At 35.0% G+C, this 18,377-nt stretch overlaps 1 protein-coding gene across 5 annotated transcripts in view; it reads left to right on the top strand.

Annotated features, from left to right (window-relative positions):
* The window catches only part of ADGRB3 (adhesion G protein-coupled receptor B3), a 643,872-nt gene that overhangs the window by 248,827 nt on the left and 376,668 nt on the right, over positions 1-18,377 (top strand). For 4 of the 5 annotated variants that reach the window (XM_046638988.1, XM_046638987.1, XM_046638985.1 and 1 more), the window contains 3 exons: positions 2,010-2,120; positions 8,083-8,244; positions 15,003-15,167. In XM_046638988.1, the coding sequence (XP_046494944.1) occupies positions 2,010-2,120; positions 8,083-8,244; positions 15,003-15,167 (438 nt within the window). The remainder of the gene's footprint in view (positions 1-2,009; positions 2,121-8,082; positions 8,245-15,002; positions 15,168-18,377) is intronic. The other variant, XM_046638989.1, reaches the window with a different exon arrangement.

The following is an 18,377-nucleotide window of genomic DNA, read 5'->3' as shown; positions in this document are numbered from 1 at the left end:
GTACAAGTAAACTATTTATCCTTAGGAAACAAATTGCAGGCTGTTATCATGCTGCCACTGAGTTGAAGAATTGTTTCCTTCTAGAACAGGTAATTAAGTTACTCACTGCATAGTTAAGCAGTTGTAGGCACAGAATAATTTCTTTTAGTATCCTTTGCTCTCCCAGTGCCAAAATGACCTTACTGTGAGCAACAGAACCGCCAACTTACTTACATAAACATACACTCTGACTTACATGCCCTAAGTTATAGACACACACACGAGCACAACACATATACACACAATTAAAATGATAAATTCAAGAGCACAGAAGGTAAACCATATGGTTGATAAAAATTACTACTGATTTGTTTTGCTATTTCAGATCCATAAAATTTTCAATTATATGTAATATTTTAAAATATTGGATAGTGCATAAGAGTCTAGATATAAACTTTCTAAGTAGTCAATTTCCAAAATCATTAAATGATATGTGATTAGGTACTTCTTAGGAGCATAATGAAACGTGGTCTAAGCAGCACGTACTGTACACACAAATGAATGGGATGAAAGGGTGTTGGCATTCATGGAAAAGAGTGATGAATTTCACAAGATTAAGTCAACTGACATTTTATGAAAATTTCCATTTCCTGCCTTGGATTTTATCTAAACTGACAAAACAAACACACATTTAGATGTCTCAAATTTCTCATGGGATGTTCTCTTCGATAGAATATCTGGAAGGAATTTCTGACAAATTCATCTAAGTGCCAAATTTTAATATTGATGTGGGGATTCGCCAGGATGGACAGAAACACGTGCTAGTCTTTCCTCATTCCGTAGAAGACAGGACGGTAGAATTAGTGCTTACAAAACGCACTACTTAGTTACACAAAGTTGTAATAATTTAGCAGATTGCTTAAAAACTTATAGAAAAAGGCAAAACAATATACTGGCGAAATCGTCCCTTCTCAAATTTTGAACTATTAGTTCTGGCCATATATCTGACTATCATTAGATCGTGTTTTACCCAATCAGCTTTGTCACATATCAAAGACCCAGCCTTAAGGGTCCGGCGATTTTCTTTATGTGACAGAAAACCTCAATTTTCTGCTCCTCCGGAATCCCCTTCCGCTTCCTACAGTCCCATGAGCCGGAACCAACAACTAATCCATGCGTTAGGATTTGGTTTCATTAAAATTATTTTAGATTAACAGTGCAATAAGCATGGTACTCTTGCAGAATTCTAAGCATATGAATTTTTTAGAAATACATCACGTGGAATCTATCCTTTTGTTCAATTTATTTTGTCTCTGAGTTAGACCAGATTTTTTGCCTTTCTTAGGAGGTATGTCATTAAAGGATTGAATAAGAGAAACCTGGAGTCATTCTCTTTTTTTTAAACATAACTTTTAAAAGAACAAACACTCTTACATGCGGTTAGAAAAGAGATGAGGAATTATTTGTGGGCAGGCCAGCAGAGGGTGAAAACTATTTCAGCCGCCATTTTCTATGTGCTTTGAAGGACGCCAAGGGCAACCTCGTCTTTAGAAAAATAGTCCGTTAAGAATGTTTACCTTAGAAGAGCTAGGTTATAAGATGACTCGTTCCTCAAGAAAGGGCTGAGAGAGTTGTGGGGGTGATTCCTCTTCAGCAAAGGAGCAGCCATTATGCAGTCAGGATTCTCTCTCTGAAAACCAGCCGTTCACACTGTGGTTGTATTTTTTCTGATGTATTCCTTCAAAACATTGTCAGAAAAAGAGTACACTATTTCTGTTCATTAAGCTGACTTAAAACCTGATGTGTCATTTCATTGACTTGTTATTGTTGCTTCTTGAAACCTCGTTTTTGTTTAGAGATTTTTCTGACGAGTTTAGAGATATTCCAAGCAGAACAGCGTAGCGAATTTAGAATTGTGAATTTAATCAGTAAGTTCTAAGTATGTGTAGGAACATATTGCATGAGACAGTAATGTAATTTGTGAGAAATGTCTACACACAAGCTTTCATATACCTTTATTCTGTCTTTAGAATTTGGAATGATGGGAGATCATACAATTAAAAGTCAGCGACCTCGATCTGTTCATGAAAAAAGGGTCCCTCAGGAACAAGCTGATGCTGCTAAATTTATGGCACAAACTGGTAATACGTTAGTTACATTTTTATATTTATTGTTGTTAATTTAATGAAACCACTGCATGTTTTCATAATCTTTTGCTGCACATTTGTCAGTTTTTGGAGCTGATTTTTTTTTGAGCCATTTTTTTTTGTCACCAGTTAAAGTCCATAAATGAAGTAGCTGTGATCGAAAAGTGCACCAAAAAATGTGTAAAATTTATTTTGCTTATAGTATGAGACATTTAGGGTTTATATATTATAATTTACTTATGTTAATTAACTACTTAAAATGTATAATTAAACTTTTAAAGAAAGTTCAACAAAGTTATTTCATCAATAATTGATTATTATAGAACTTTTCAGAATTAAAATTTTAAATAGGACTTCTGATGATGCAACTTAACTATTTAATATGTTGAATATTATTTCAAATGTTATACATCATATAATTTGTTAAAATGTATGGAAATTAGAAACTTTTTTCAGAATTTAATATTTTTTTTTATTTGAAAAGAGTTATGTAAGCTAAATAATAAAAAGTTGACAGTCTTTGTTAGTAAGCTGTAATACATTCCGAATAATTAAATATCAACAAAAATGACTTTCTGGTTTATGAAATTTTTAATCCTAGATTAATTAGATTACTTTTAAATGCCCACCTCCAAAAAAATTGTATATATGTAAACAAATAAATGCATTGGTATTTTGGCTCATCATAATAAATGGGCTATAATTCCATCTAGTTACATTGCATGTGGTACATTCTGAGATGAAAATGTGTTTAAACAGTGTTATGAACATTTTCAGCTGTCACTTTTATTTTGGGAAATTGCAACCTGACTGTTTTATCTATGTCTTTATAAAGTTTTATGCATTTCAATCTAGGTGATCTGTTTTACTATTAATATAGAAGTTTTGAGTACATGACCACCTTTTTGACATGACATTCAGACTGATTTTGATGAAATTCCTTGAAGAATGAATATTTCTTTTACTTCAAATGTTCTTAGGCTAGTATTTGTTCAGAATATTACATTTGAATCTATAAGAATGCAAATTCTTCACGAATTGTGCTCTGGTAATGGGTGCGTAGTAGACTGTAATACATTAGTTGCAAGTAGTTCAAAGAATTCTCAAAAGGAGAAGGATATTTAGCAAAAATTCTACAATAAGGATGTATTTTTAGATACACGTTGCAGCCAAATCCAGAAATGAAGAAAACTTGCTTATCTGGATTAGTTTTGGTGCGCCTCCTCATTTAAGAAAAAGTGATTTATTTTTCTACTATTTATTTGAACAAGCCCAAAAGTGCATTGCCAGGTTCAGTCAAATTCTCAGATTTCTAGGTGTATTTTTCTCCTTTACAAGGAGCAAAAGTCTTGACCACTGACCAGAGATTAGGGGGCGTTTGAGTCTCAACAGAGGCACAGGGCGTGGGCTGACCACTCGACCTCCTTCAGGGACCATCTCTTCAGGGCATTTCTGCAAGATTAGAGATGGCCTTCCTTTTGCAAAAGAGGTGGTAGGCATTGTTTTACTGAAATTCCTTAAAATTAGAGTCACTTAAGAGTGAAATGGTGACCTATAGTTTTAAATTTCCAATCATGTAGTAAAATTAGTTTATGCACAAATATTATGCAATTTGCCCAGGAGTTTTTATACAAATTCACTTTTTGGATTTGTCTATGACACATACCAAGAAAATTCACAGTTTTCAGCTAAAACTCTTTTTGAAAATTCAAATCACAAGAAACATTGTGTTTTCTTAGTGAGAAATTACTAATTTCTGTTTTCATTTACTCATTCTTTTCCAGACATTGTTTTGTGTTTAATATATAATAATGCATGATTTAATAAAATAGAAGAAACACTTATTAAATAGATCCATGAGGAGCTTTAAAATCATTTCTCTATATTGTTAACAATAACTCAGAAAAGGCAATGGACTTCAAAACCAAAGCTTTGAAAACATTGATCAGATGCTTTAATTGATGAATAATAGATGTTTATTATTTCATTTTACACCAAAGATAGTATAGGCAAATATAAATAAATACACATATAATACTCATTTCAAATTTAAGTTACTATGATACTGATAAAAAACTGGAAAACAGCATTATTTTAAATAGTTTTTAAAATACATACTTTGACACTAGGTAATTATAAAACTGAAAAGAGAGGGTTTTTTCTTCCTTAAATATTTTCTGAGATTATACTTTCTTTACTTCTTCAGGTAGTTAGTCTGAATAAATACAGCTGTGTCACACAATAAAATTTTACAAAACTTACGTTTTAGTTATAAAACTTTTCCATTTGTCTTTCAGACCAAGAAATAGATGTTACATATAAACAATGATAAACATTTGCCAACATTAATTTGAGGACAAAGAGTAATGCAATAGAGGTAAAATCAAATAATAAAAGACAATATAATATGTTTTTTATGTTAGTCATGAGAGAAAACAAAACAAAAGCTGTCAGACTTTATAATTTAAGAATTACTTCTCAAAGTGAGTAGCCTGGCCTCTTCAATCAATATGATCAGTGAAACCTGTATCTAAAAACCAAGCTTTCTATAAAGTAATAAAGTGAGTGGAAATCCTTTTTAAAAAGAGGAACATTTGGTAAAGAAGCATTACGTGATCAAAATAACTTGATCATTTTGGCCAGTCCAATAATTGAGATAAGCTAGTTTGAATGTCAGTGTACAATACTCCAATAGCTGAGGGCACAGTCTGTATTTATGGTCAAGGGAAATGAAATGAAGTAATCTGATATAGATATTTCACGTAGACACCTAAATTAAGTGCCAATAAGGTGGCTTAAGACATCTTACTTATGCTTAGTGATGCTTTTTAACATCATAGTCATCAAGTGGTCTTATAAACAGATTTAGAAAAGTCCTCTTTTGTTCCAGTGGGGAAAACAGCCTACATTAGTAAGATATAGCATATTATCTAAAACACAAAAATAAAATGAAAAGTTCGTTTCTAATTTCATGATTTTAACATGCTAGCAAAATTTCGCGTTATTTTGTTTAAGATTTAAAATGCTCTCTCATACATTATCTCATTTAATCCTCACAAATAGATTTTGAGGTAGATGTGTACTCATTTTATTGAGGGGTTCAGAGAAATAAAGTGACTTTCTCAGAGTCACAGAGCTGATATGCAGGAGCTCCCATCCAGCACAGGTCCTCTGACAGTCACCACAGCGCTGGTCCATGTCCCTTGCATGTTCTGTGCCAGGGTCAGAGCCTTACTGGTGCCATAGGGCCTGAAGATCTCCAGAGGATGTGTTGTCTGCCTTCTCAATTAGGAGCTGAGGAGCCAGACGAGTGTGAGCCATCACTAAAGACACATTTATTACAAATAGTATACTTTGTATTATTCTCTACCATTTTAAAATCAGTGAGTTTTTTTGAAAAGATAACTTCCTTGTAAAGTATATTGGGTATTTCTCACAGTGACCCCATGCTCTTGACTAGGACAGCCTTCACGCCTTTTGGAAGGAGGAAGTGGCAGCATGGAAATCATAGCTATTTAGTGGAAATCTCACTTGAAACTATAGCATTTGAGATATAATGAGGTCATTTTGGAAGGCAGGCGAGTATTTAAGTGACAAAATTTGATTCATAATTTGAAGGCAAATATACATCTTATTCATTTATTTATTTTGTTTTTCGACAACAAAATGAACCATCCGTTTGTGAGAGCGTGAAGAAGGCCAGTGCTGAGCACTAATTATCAGCCTCTCGTAAGCTGGCATCATTGCGTAGCCATTCAGCATCACTGCAGTATCATACATTCAGAAGCAACCCAGATCTTTAAGTATTTGCACAGAAATACATTTAAAAGTCGATCATGATTCTGATTCATTGCTCAGTTTAATGAAAACATTTTTTTGTGCCATCATAACAACGCAAGAGTAAGAGAAGGACTGCTTTTGTGGAAAAATATAACTAATTGTATTCATAACCTTCATCATTTTACTTATTACAGAATTCACGTTGTTCAAGGTTTCCTGTTTTTAATTAATAACATACAATCATAATATTTCTACATCACTTAATCTCATCACAAACACAGGTTGAAATATCAAAAGAAAAAAATGGCATTATATTTTCCCTAACTTTCAGCTTAAATTTTTCACTGCTAAATATGTATGTGTATGTATGCATATATGTGTGGTTTTTTTTTAACTATTGTCATATTATTGGGTTTCTGGAATAATAATTCTTAATCTTGATAGAGTATTCTTTAATGTAAAACAACATATTATGAGGTATGGCTTTAAATATTATCCAAATGGTCATCCAATAACATCTTTATCAATTAGTTATATATAAATTGGTGAAGGCAAAAAAGTACTGAAATAATCAAGAGTGATCTCCACAGAACTTCCAGGACAAACACTGATCACTGAAAAGAAGTCCTATTTAAATTAATATGTCACTCTGATTACCACTCTGTGCCCTTGTGAGATATATCCAGTTATAAATGCACTGTAATCTCTGCCTCTGGATGCATAATGCAGACCAATATACGAACAAATGCTTCATATTCGTGCTGCCCAAAGTGTGGTGGGCAGACCGTGCTCGTCTGTGAACTAGTTGTTATGGGTCCTTGAGGAGACAAGAAGGTTATGCCAGAACATAAATACAACTGCTTTATCAAGCACATGTTTTATTTCAGCTGACATTTTCTTTTGCAAAAAAATTCTCAGTGAAGAAATGAGCAATTGAGTTATGTTCTGGTCCAACCTCCCTCTGTCCTGGAGAACCAGCTTGTGGACCAGCTACCTTGAGTAGCACTTCAAGTAAATTCTAAGTCATTTACTAACCTTTCGAAAAAGATGGATAAATGGATTATCGTATTGTATCCTTTGCATTCTAACCCCAAGGCAAATTCTAAACAGAATCTATAAAATAAAAGTTGCTCCTTGCTTTATATAATCAGTGATACAAAGTTTTCAGAAACACTTCACCTGTAAACTTTTTCAAATTTAATTTAAATAGTTCCTACTAGCAGGTAAATGGCCCAATTTCGTATTTGGGCAAAAGCAACTGCAAATTTTCAAGTCAGTGTTAAAAATCTATCCTCAACATGATGCCAGAATAGAATTAGAAGCCCATCGTGGTGGTCTTAGAGATGCTTCACTTTCAGTCTCCTTGGGACATGACTTTGTATAATAACAGGAATTAGACGTGCTTTCAGTGTGAAGCTAACTCCAAGAAAGCTAATGGATTCAGACATTCATTGGCTTTTTAGGGCCCTATTTTTGAGTACATTATGGTTCCATATTGAGTTAACAGAAATCATAGAGGAATTTTCCTTTATTTCAAATAAAAATCGCCTCTCTAAATCATGGGGAAAATTGTGAGCAGCAGATTTTAAATTAAAAAGTTATCACAAAATAAATAGTTGTCATAGGATGAAAAAAAAAGTGGAAATTTTACTAAGAATAAATTATAAATGTGTCAATGTTCAACACAATAAAAATTAGATGTGCCAAACTCCCAGTCTCCACCTCCCCCAGCATTGCAAGGAGGTTTTGCAATAAAAGATTAGGGAAGGGTACCTCAACATATTCCTGCTCACCAAAGCCAGAGTAAGTTTAGGAATACGTTTTGCTTTCTCTCTCATCAAAGTACAAAACCTCAAATTGGCTTGAAGAGCATAGCTTCAACATTCCTTCTTATTGAAAAATGCTGACTGGTCCCTTCCTAATGGCCATAGCACAGTGGAATTTGTGAAGAGTAGTTTTGCTAACAAGATTACAGCAAATTTGGACCTTGCGTCAGCATAATATGTGTCTCTCTTTGAATTTCTTTTTCTCTGGAATGTTTTCTTGTACCTTTTTATGTACTGTCATATTTTTACATTTAAATTATTCTTGCATGTCATAATTTCAGTTTGGTATAATGCTTACTCGATGAATCTTCAAGACAGTATTTCACGTTTATTTGTTGTCTTGCACGCAGGTGAATCTGGTGTGGAAGAGTGGTCCCAGTGGAGCACATGCTCAGTTACTTGTGGTCAAGGGTCGCAGGTGCGAACCAGAACTTGTGTATCACCTTACGGGACACACTGCAGCGGCCCATTAAGAGAATCAAGGGTTTGCAATAACACTGCCCTCTGTCCAGGTAGTGTTAGCAACAACTACAACTGTGGATGTTATTGAACTGTGTCATGCTACGCATTTGGAGCAATTGGTTATTTTCATATGAACTGGGTATAGGCATTTTAATTAGAGTGGATAAGTGTAATTCTTATTCAACTGTGAAATTTTGTTATGTGTGTGATTATTTCTGCTTTCAGAGCAGTCAAGAAATTGCATAAGTGGCTCCCTACCCACTGCAACTATAAGCTTGAAATTTCTGTATCTGCTTCTAACAGTATTTAAGGTTCAGATGTCTTTCCTTGTTTTAGATGGTGAAAATGTTCAATTGAATGTTTGAGGAATAATGTAATTTGCCAGCATACTGGGAATATGGTCTGTCCATTGTTTAAAGCAGTGGTTGATATGGTCTTTAAGGCGGTTGGCTATTTTCCTAGTACTTATTTGACCCTATCAGGGAAAATAGTGCCCCTGACCAAAGGAATTTTTGTTAATTTATTTCATTCAAGTGATGCCCTCCTCAGAGCCATCCACTACTTTGTAAACTTAAAAGTCTTTCATGGGAAAAAAAAATCTTTCATGTTAAACAGAGCACAGCGCAATAGTTTGCCCACTTAGGGTCAGATTTTCCGTGTAGCATCAACATTTTGTTCTCAGTTGATGTATACATCCATATTATATGAATTTCTCCCTCTCAGACCACTGACTTTGTTATAAAAATAAATACTAAAGGAATCTGGGCTTTATTTCAAGTTCAAAGCACGTGATGTTGTGAATCTCCAGGTTTATATTTTTGATCAACCATTCAGTGGATGGGTGATGCAACCGTATAGACCACTGCCGTTAACCCTGGACTTGCAGTCAAAGCCTTTCCAGAGGCTTCCAGAGGGGTGGGCATAAAGAAAGGGGCTGGCAGTGCAACCTCCTTCCATGCTAAATTGTGCTTAAAAGTTTTCTGGTGAGTTCTATCTCCAGAGATGGCTGAATCTGCAGGTGCCAAAAGCAAGAGCAGAGAATGAGAGGCCTGGGGGAAGGGCAGGGGTGATCCCCCTTTCCCAGCGGAACAGGCAAGGGCAACCCATTAAAAGACAGTCTGCAGGAGCTGTTGTTTACTGGGGACAGAGTTTTGATTTGCAAGATGAAAAAGTTCCAGAGATCTGTTTCACAAAAATGTGAATATGCTTAACGCTACTGAATTGTATACTTAAAAATAGTGTGGATGATAAATTTTATCTACTTTTTATCACAATAAATGAAAAGACAATCTGGAAAAATGAAAGAGAAAGGAAGTGGTGGGCAGAAGGTGGAGGAGGAATGATGTAAGAAGGTGGGATACTCCTTTAGAAGAGAATTGGGAGATAAAGCAGTAGATGAAGGTAGATTAAATGGTATGTGGGGCAGAAAGCCAAGAGGAAGTAAGACAGAAGGAGCAGGAAAAGAGCAATAATTTCCACCAAGAACAAGCAAAATTCAATGAGAGTCAGTGGGAATTAGATAGATGAGAAAGAACATCAAGTGAAAAGTGAAAAGATTTCGAGGAAAAAATGCTTCAGGAGGTCATGGACGAAGGAAGATAGTGAAAAAAGGTGACGAAAATGGAGGTTGTGGAATAAAGAGATTCTAGGTACTTTAGACAGGAGAAGGGAAATGAGAGAGGGAGCTGGGGTTTTCGGAACTATACAGTTTCTAAATTACGTAGGTAAAATGACCTCACAAGTAGACGCTGTGGGTTTTCAGCTGGGTGTGGGTAGACTGTGTTGTCTGGACTAGTACTTAAAGCTGGCCCCCTTTTACACTATTTATGTTAAGGGTCCCAGAGTTCCAGGATCCAGTCCCCTGTCCTGGGCAACGAGAAAAGTGTCAATAGAGAATTAAGCTGGACTTGACATGGTATAAATTTATCTCATCAGCATCCTTTTGAATAGTCAGGATCCTGTCAACACACAGGGAGAGAGTCTAATGGCAAATGGAACTCCAAATGGAAGTCTGAGTGGGTGTCCTCCACTCACAGCTTCTCATCCAGCCAGGGATTGTGCACATTCATATGTTGACCTATGGAAGTCTCCATCCTTCTGCCAGAGGATGGGTTAATCCCTTCACTGGGCACAGAGAGCATTTATAGTGGGCCCAGAGGGCTCTCCCTTTCACTCTTTGCCGGTGTCCAGAAAACTGAAGAATATTCTATGACTATAAAGTTTTCCTCAATTTCTTGGGCTTCCTACCCGCTGAAGAAGTACATACTAGTTACTAGTTACGAGTCCTCTTCACCTTCGTGTACATATTGGTTTGCCCTTCTAAATTTGGTTAAATAGTACTGATGATAAGAAATATGTATCTTTTAGTCATTGTTATAGTTCAAATGTTGAGCTAAAGAGCATGAAAAGTTTTTTTTATTTCTTTTTAATTTTCTAAATATGAAGAATAGTTTAAAAACTTCATTATTTTAAAAATGTAGAGTAAGTATACCATATAGGAAATTGGGATATCTTTCAGATGTTTATTCTATTTGTTGAAATATTTTGTGTTCAACTTTTTGTCCAGGTATTTGCCACGTTGGTAAATATGTATTTACTTTTGATACAATATATTGTGAAAATAGTGACAAAAAGTGAATTAAAAGACTTAAATAGTAACAGTGTAAATATCTTTCCAAAATAATACTTTAAATTTCCAAGGAGAAAATTAGCTCAGAAATCTGTAACTTACTTGTCACACTGTGGATACTCAAGTGTATTTGGCATTTAATTAATGAAAATGACACAAGGACAAACAATATTAAAGTAACTTTCTACAAAATATGTGGAATGGTAGAAGCAGAACTTTTATTTATTTGCACTTTATTAAAGGCTAATCAATAATGTTATAAGTTAGTTATCCTTCACCTGTATTATTCGCATTTCAAAAGAAGGGTTTTCTTAATTAAATTGCATAATAATGTGTTACATCCAATATAGATCCTAAGATATCCAGCCTTTTACAGAATTGTCACTTTGATATTATATTCTCTTCAAAAACTCTTATTACTCAGAGAGGAAAATGACAGGTATAAACAGAAAGTAAACTGAGAAAAGCAGAGAGCTACAATAAATTTAGTACTTACTGTCGTGATTTCTGACTTACAGTTTTATAGTCTTTTCTAGGGTTTCTCAACCTCAGTACTGGTGACATTCTGGCATGGATAAAGCTTTGTTGTGGGGCTGGCCTGAGCATTTTTGGATGTTTAGCAGCATCCCTGGCCTCTACCCGTCAGATGCCAGTAGCGCCCTCCTTCCCCTGAGCTGTGATAAGTGAAAATGTCTTCGGACCTTGCCAAATGTCCTTTGGGGGCAAAATCGTCCCTGATTGAGAACCATCAGTGTACCCTATGTGTATTCTAATCCTTTAGAAAAAGTTTATTTAGGCTAAGGAATGGTTTTGGAAAAAATTTTTGTAGATGTCACAGTTTGTACATCAATTTATTTCTTAAGAAAAAAACTTTTATCTAAAGGAGTTATTTCATACGTCCCAGTCTAGATCATCAGATAATTTCTACGCTTTTTCAAAATCTGGTAGTAATATAATTTGTGTATTGTGTTTTCCTCATTTCATCTCTAGATAGCACAAAGTAGAGATGTGATATTATACTAGTGTCTAAGTAAAGACGAAAACTATAAAAATGGATTCATTTGATTTAAGTGTCTTAGTTTTATTAAGTACATTTTTCAAATGGGCTACAGTTTTCATACTTTACTGAAAAATAAAAGAATTTATATAACAATTTTGCCATTAAAATAAAAATATCTTTACCTTGAATCTTATGAATAGCATCTATAAAATTATGATATATGCTGTAATTTCCTAATTGAATAATATCTAAAATAATAAATTATTAATAATTGTGTGTCCTTTTCAAGTGAAAAAAAGTATTTTTGCTCTTTTAAAATGATGCGGAGGAGTCATGAAATTTCACCATGGAACAATAATGACTGTTAAAAAGTAGTAAGTAACATTACTTTTCAGAGGATTACAGCTTGGTCATTTAACTAAGCCGTCAAGAATAATCGACATTTCTTTGAGATTAATAGAGGAAAATCTGCCCATTTATCAGCTTTTTTTCTGGGACTATTCAATGCATATAGAGCAATGTGACTTGATAAATGAGAAAATAAACATAACAAGCAATGTGAATGCCATATAGTCTCTTAACACTTAATATAGCAAATAGGAGGAGAAAAGGTTGTTTTTCGATGAAGAAATCTTGCTAACTAGAAATAAATGCAAAAATTGATTAAAGGTGCACATTTTATATGACTAAATACATTCATATAAATTACTTTTAAAATGTCTTGCTATAATTTATCATATACACCTATATGTAAATATATGTGTATTTTTTTCTTTAGAGTTGAGTAAAGACTTACTATTTATTCTCATACTAATGAATACAAATTGGCTTCATTTTCCCAAACTTAAGTGGCAAAAATGTAAACATTCTGTTTCACTATCTTACTCTTTTTCTATATAGTATTTTAAAAATATTTTTTCCAGCAAGTTTCACAGAATCTTAAAGAATTTTTCATTGAATATTGCTCAACTTTGGCTAATTTTTCCAATATTTGAACATATTTTCACAACCAGTTAGGGCAACTCAATAGCTTAAATAGGAGAGACTAAGATGCCTCTTCATTAAGGTATTGTATGTGTTTTAAAGTAACAACTTGGTCAGCATATGTGTGCAAACGAGTCTGGATATGCTATATTTACTCGCATAATTCCTCTGACACCTGATATGGACTTCTGCTTGCCTCTTCCAATGTTGAGGAGAAAATGAGCACCTTTTTTTGTCATCTTCTTCATCTCTACTCCTCCTACTCATTCCAGTGGGTGTCTAATCAAACCTCTGAACTCATGAGCTTCTAAGAGCGTGGTAAGACCAGAGGTGCAACATCAAGATGGGGCTTTTGAACCAAAGAGCACACCGTGCCTGACTTCTTTTTATCTGTATTATCCATGGAATGCTATTACTTATTGTCCCAAATATTAAGAATTGAGATGAGATTGGTAATTTGACAGTGCAAGGAAGCGATCTAAACTTTGAACCCTAATGAACTTTTTACAAAAGATGTCAACATTCATCACAGTGGTTATTATGGAGAAACACAAGTTCTGTTAGTATTTCTGATGAGGCTTGAATTCATTGTAACAGCCTCTTTGAATTTTTGGTGCATCAATGGTTATGTTAGGCATAGTCTTAATTGGATCATTTTCTTTCTCTAGAAATTTTTATTAATTAGGATGATTTCCACTACCATCAAGTTATTGGAAGAGGAAAGGCATCTTCTGGTTTCATGCCATTAGAAAGAGACCTTCATACAGTCATGTGTCACTTAACGATGGGGATAGTTCTGAGAAATGCATCGTGAGGCAATTTTTGTTGTTGTAGAGTGTACTGAAGGGGAACAAAATTTTCCGTCTCCAAATATATCTCTTTAACATGAGGATTATTCTAGGCTAATTATTTTTAAGAAACAAAAGACTCAGAAAGTTTTTCTTGTTACCTCCCCCTTCACTGCCTAAAAGAATTCAGATTAAAAACCTGTCTCGGGGAGTGAGCTCTCACCTTAGCACAACATGAGCTAGGTGGTAGACAAGGAGGAACCTGAAAAGCCTGTTTGTTGGGCTCCCCTCTGTGTCTTTCTGTTTCTCTGTGACCAAACAAACACTTGTTTTCCAAATGTTTGCTCTTTTTCTCCTACTGCTGAACTGCCTTCTTCCCCTTTGAAGTCCCTGACTCTCTCCACACCCAACATCTTCTTTCGTCTTTAGTTGAGGATAATATTTAAGGTGAGGGCTTTGGCCATTTTGGCGACTTCCTTGATTTTCCTGGGTTTCTTCCATGTGTACACTATTAAACTCTTGTTTGTTTTTCTCCTGTTAATCTGTCTCATGTCAATTTATTTCTTAGACCAGCCAGCAGACCATAGAAAGACAGAGGAAAATTTCTTCCTCCCCTACAGTATTTACACAAACCTAGATGGTGTAGCCTACTACACACCTACGCTATATGGTACTAATCTTACGGGACCACCATTGGAAATGTGCTCCGTCCTTGATGGAAACATTGTTATGTGGCACGTGACTGTATCTGCCATTCATTTTAAAATGAGGAGAAGAGGAGGATCTTATGCGAGTAGATACAGTTTTTAAAATTTCCCTCTTGTTAAAAAGTGACTTTAAACACCTGTATTTTTTAAGTGGGAAAAATACATTTATTTTCTAAAATATGAGGTTAAAAAGCTGTTTAAAATATGTACCATCAATTTTCAGATTTTTTTTCATTTTAGCATCATAAAAGTCGTTAATCCTGAAACTCTGTAAGTGTTAGAAGAATTAAGTTGGCCCTTATCTATTTAAACATGAATTTAACTCCAGAAGATCATCTCTGTTATAAGAAATTTAGTTTCCTATGCTACCTTAGTTGATATTACTTGGACTTAAAAATAATTCATGACTGTTTTACCATGATGGAGAGAGATAAGCTTCCATTAAAAAAAGGAAACATTCAAACTTGATGACATAAATAACTGTTCAAATACAGAAAAAAAGAACTTGCAATTTTGCATTTGTTAATGAATTTTTGAATTAACGTTTACATTTTGTGGCAAATAAGAATATTAACTGAGTTTTTGAAATATCTTCTTACTTGTCTATTTGATGAGTTGTTTTTTTCTTAATTATAGAGAAAAAGACTCTTTGATTTTACATCTCTGCTTTTGTTGTTGAAGCTTCTTTGCTTTATTGCAGTCCATGGAGTTTGGGAGGAGTGGTCACCATGGAGTTTATGTTCATTTACATGTGGTCGAGGCCAAAGAACGAGAACAAGGTCGTGCACACCTCCTCAGTACGGAGGAAGGCCGTGTGAAGGACCTGAAACACATCATAAGCCTTGCAATATTGCTCTCTGCCCAGGTGAGTGTATTCGGCATTTGGTGAACTTTGCATTGGTGTACTTTGTATGTGGTCCCTAGTGTACATAGGAAATATTAAGAGTACAACCATCATTCAGTCACATTGAAAAATGTGTCCTTTGGTTATTGTTCTTGCTTAAAACTGGGTACCTCCTTGAATCTGTCATATGGATCTAAATATCATATATAATATTCCCTTGACTGAGTACCAATAAATGCTCACCTTTATTGCATTTCTGTAAGTGTGTATACTGATGCTTTCCACCAAGATTTTATCTATACTTGGTTTTCCCTCCTGGGAAAATTATAAGGAGTCCCAAAGACTTGATATTGACTGTTGCCTTCATATTGTAACTAGAGAAACTAGAGTCAGTCCTTCTGAGATTATTATCTCACATTCATTCAGTTAAGGAGTGGGAATGTGTCACTGACCATGTATGAAAATGATAGACATTTGCCAGGAAACCCAACTTTCTAGACTCACTGCTAGATGCATGAAATGGTTAGCTCATAGATGGCGTATAATCTTTACGCAATTATGAAGACTGCATAGTCTGTTCCTGGAGTATATTTATGTTATCTTAAGTTATTCTTTCCTTTAAAATGTTTCAATTCTATTTTACTTGTCCTTGATAATTTCACCTGTTATTATAGAGAGGAATCTTCATAATGCTGTTATTTATGTTATTGGAACATTCAAACATAAAACAAATACCTGCAAAAAGCAGAAAATTAATCTCCAGCTTCAAGGGGCTTAGAATTTATGGGAGAAAATATACACATGCAAATGATAGAACCTGCCACGTCTAGCAAAAGTGCGTTTTAGAAGAAAGGACAGACGTGAGTGGCAAATGGCTAAGGCCAATATAAGTAATCATTCACCTGCCCCTTGGGAGATGGAGACATTTAGTCACATATTCTGCATGCAAGCGGCATGGCTGGGATCCCAGTAATGTGCTCCAAACACATTATCCAGCTCGCATGCAGTCCCTTTGTACTCTAAATTCCCCGAGTTAATATCCTGTTATGAGGCAATGATTCAGAGTTCTGGAAATTTTAAGCATCCAAAATATCTTAAATCTATGGAAGATCCATCCAAAATTTAGACATGCAACAATCACCTAATAAGCTCAGTTATTCCCTTTTACTTCTGAGAAAGACTACTAGGTTCCTGTACTTAGGAATATACATTTAAAGATGTAGTAGTTATACTGAATAATATCATTACTCCTAGAATTTTATGAATTCTATGGATTATGAATGTAACTCATACAATACAATATTCATGTCATTATGAATATTGGGGGGTCAAAATCATGATTCCTTATTTGCAAATGACTCCCAGAAAATCTATTTATGAAATCAGTTGTTCTGTCTTATATCTGTCTCTCTTTCTAAACATACAGCTAGCCACACAGACACACGCATATGTATTTATGCTCTGCCTTTTTCCCAAAGATTTAGGCAAGCTTATACAAATTTGTAGAATCTTTTTTTTAAGTGCTGAGCTGTGACATTTACAGGGGTCAAATATAGTTCACTCTGATTTGTCCATGGAGTGTGAAAAAATAGATAACATGGGGAAATAAAAAGTAATAGCTAACTATAGACTCTCTTTTAATATTAGTTTTTATTCCTTCTTTTACCTCAGTTGATCCCCATAAGTATGAAGATAAAATGACACTGATCAGTTAAAATGTTATCAACCAGGTTTCTCATAGTTGACTTTCCATGAACTTTCTAGGACTAAAATGCTTAGATATCAGTAGATAGGGATGCTAAGTTGTTAGAATTCAGGTGAGAAACCTCATTTTCCTAAGTTGATATAGTTGTTGCTTTATCACTCAAGTGATGACCACATGTTTTTTCCAGCTAGTTGTATTTTAACAGCATTACACTATCATTAGAATAACTCTAAGGCCATTCAAATTGCATGGCTTTCTTTTGTGTGAGTCTTTAATTTTTGGAAGTTGTATTTATATTATTTGTAAATCTGGCCCAGCTCACATTCTCCCTTAAGTGAGGAATATGGATCCATCTTGAGTACTTAATAAATTTGTTGTGTGTCATTTCTGATACCTGTTATTTCCTTTCTTGAATTTAGTTGCATCATAAAAGATGTAAAATTCCTACCATATTGTACCCTAATTTCCTTACTATCTGAAAGGGAATTTTAATAGCTATGATTTTTTTTCTCCCCAAAGCCCCAGTACATAGCTGTACATCCCAGTTGTGAGTCCTTCTAGTTCTTCCATGTGGGACGCTGCCACAGCCTGGCTTCATGAGCAGTGTGTAGGTCCATGCCCAGGATCCGAACCAGTAAACCCCAGGCCACCAAAGCAGCACACGTGAACCCAACCACTACGCCACCGGGCGAGCCCCAGCTATGATTTTTTAAAAAGTTTTATAATCTGCCAAAAACTTTGGCATTTTGCTTTTAAAATATCTAAGATTTATTTGGTACAAACATTTGGAATTCTCTTTAGAACAAATTGTCTTATGGCTAAACTCAGGTGCCTTCACTAAATATAAAAGCATCAAGTATTGACAAGATGTAAGACGCTACTGAGAACATATACTCACTGATCTTAAGAAATTTGCCGTCTCTTCAGAGGATTCAGACATAAACTTGTGAAAAGTTGAATCCAGTTCTGAAAAACAAATATGCTCTACCTCAGTGAAAGGTGGTAATTTGAGAACTCAGCCATCAAGCCACATTTCTTGAAGCCATGCTATCTAAGATCCCTAAGATGCCATCTTAAGGGTAAGCCGTGGTAGGAAGTGCATCAGTAATGAAGAAAGAGGGCCAAGACCTACACTTGGTTCTCCTTGTTAGACCCATCATGAAGTAAAGACTAGAAGAGGAGAGAAGAAACATTTGAAACAACGAATTGCATCTCTACTCACCACCTTTGCAAGATTTGACCATGTGGGTTGCAATAATGGGCAGTGACATCTGAGTGTGAGATCATTTCAGAACAGCGTTCCAGCACCCTTTTTTTTTTTTTTTCCTGCTGAGGAAGATTTGCCCTGGGTTAACATCTGTGCTAATCTTCCTCTGTGTTTTTTTTCAATATGTGGGTCAGCAGCATAGCATGGCCACTAACAGAGCAGTATAGATCTGTGCCCAGGAACTGAACCTGGGCCAGTGAAGTAAGGGAGCATGCTGAATTTAACCACTAGGCCACCGGGCCTGGCTCCCAGCATCCTG

The sequence above is a fragment of the Equus quagga genome, chromosome 15 (assembly GCF_021613505.1).
Source record: "Equus quagga isolate Etosha38 chromosome 15, UCLA_HA_Equagga_1.0, whole genome shotgun sequence".
Classification (NCBI taxonomy): Eukaryota; Metazoa; Chordata; class Mammalia; order Perissodactyla; family Equidae; genus Equus; species Equus quagga.
This window is presented reverse-complemented; position numbering and strand designations above follow the sequence as displayed.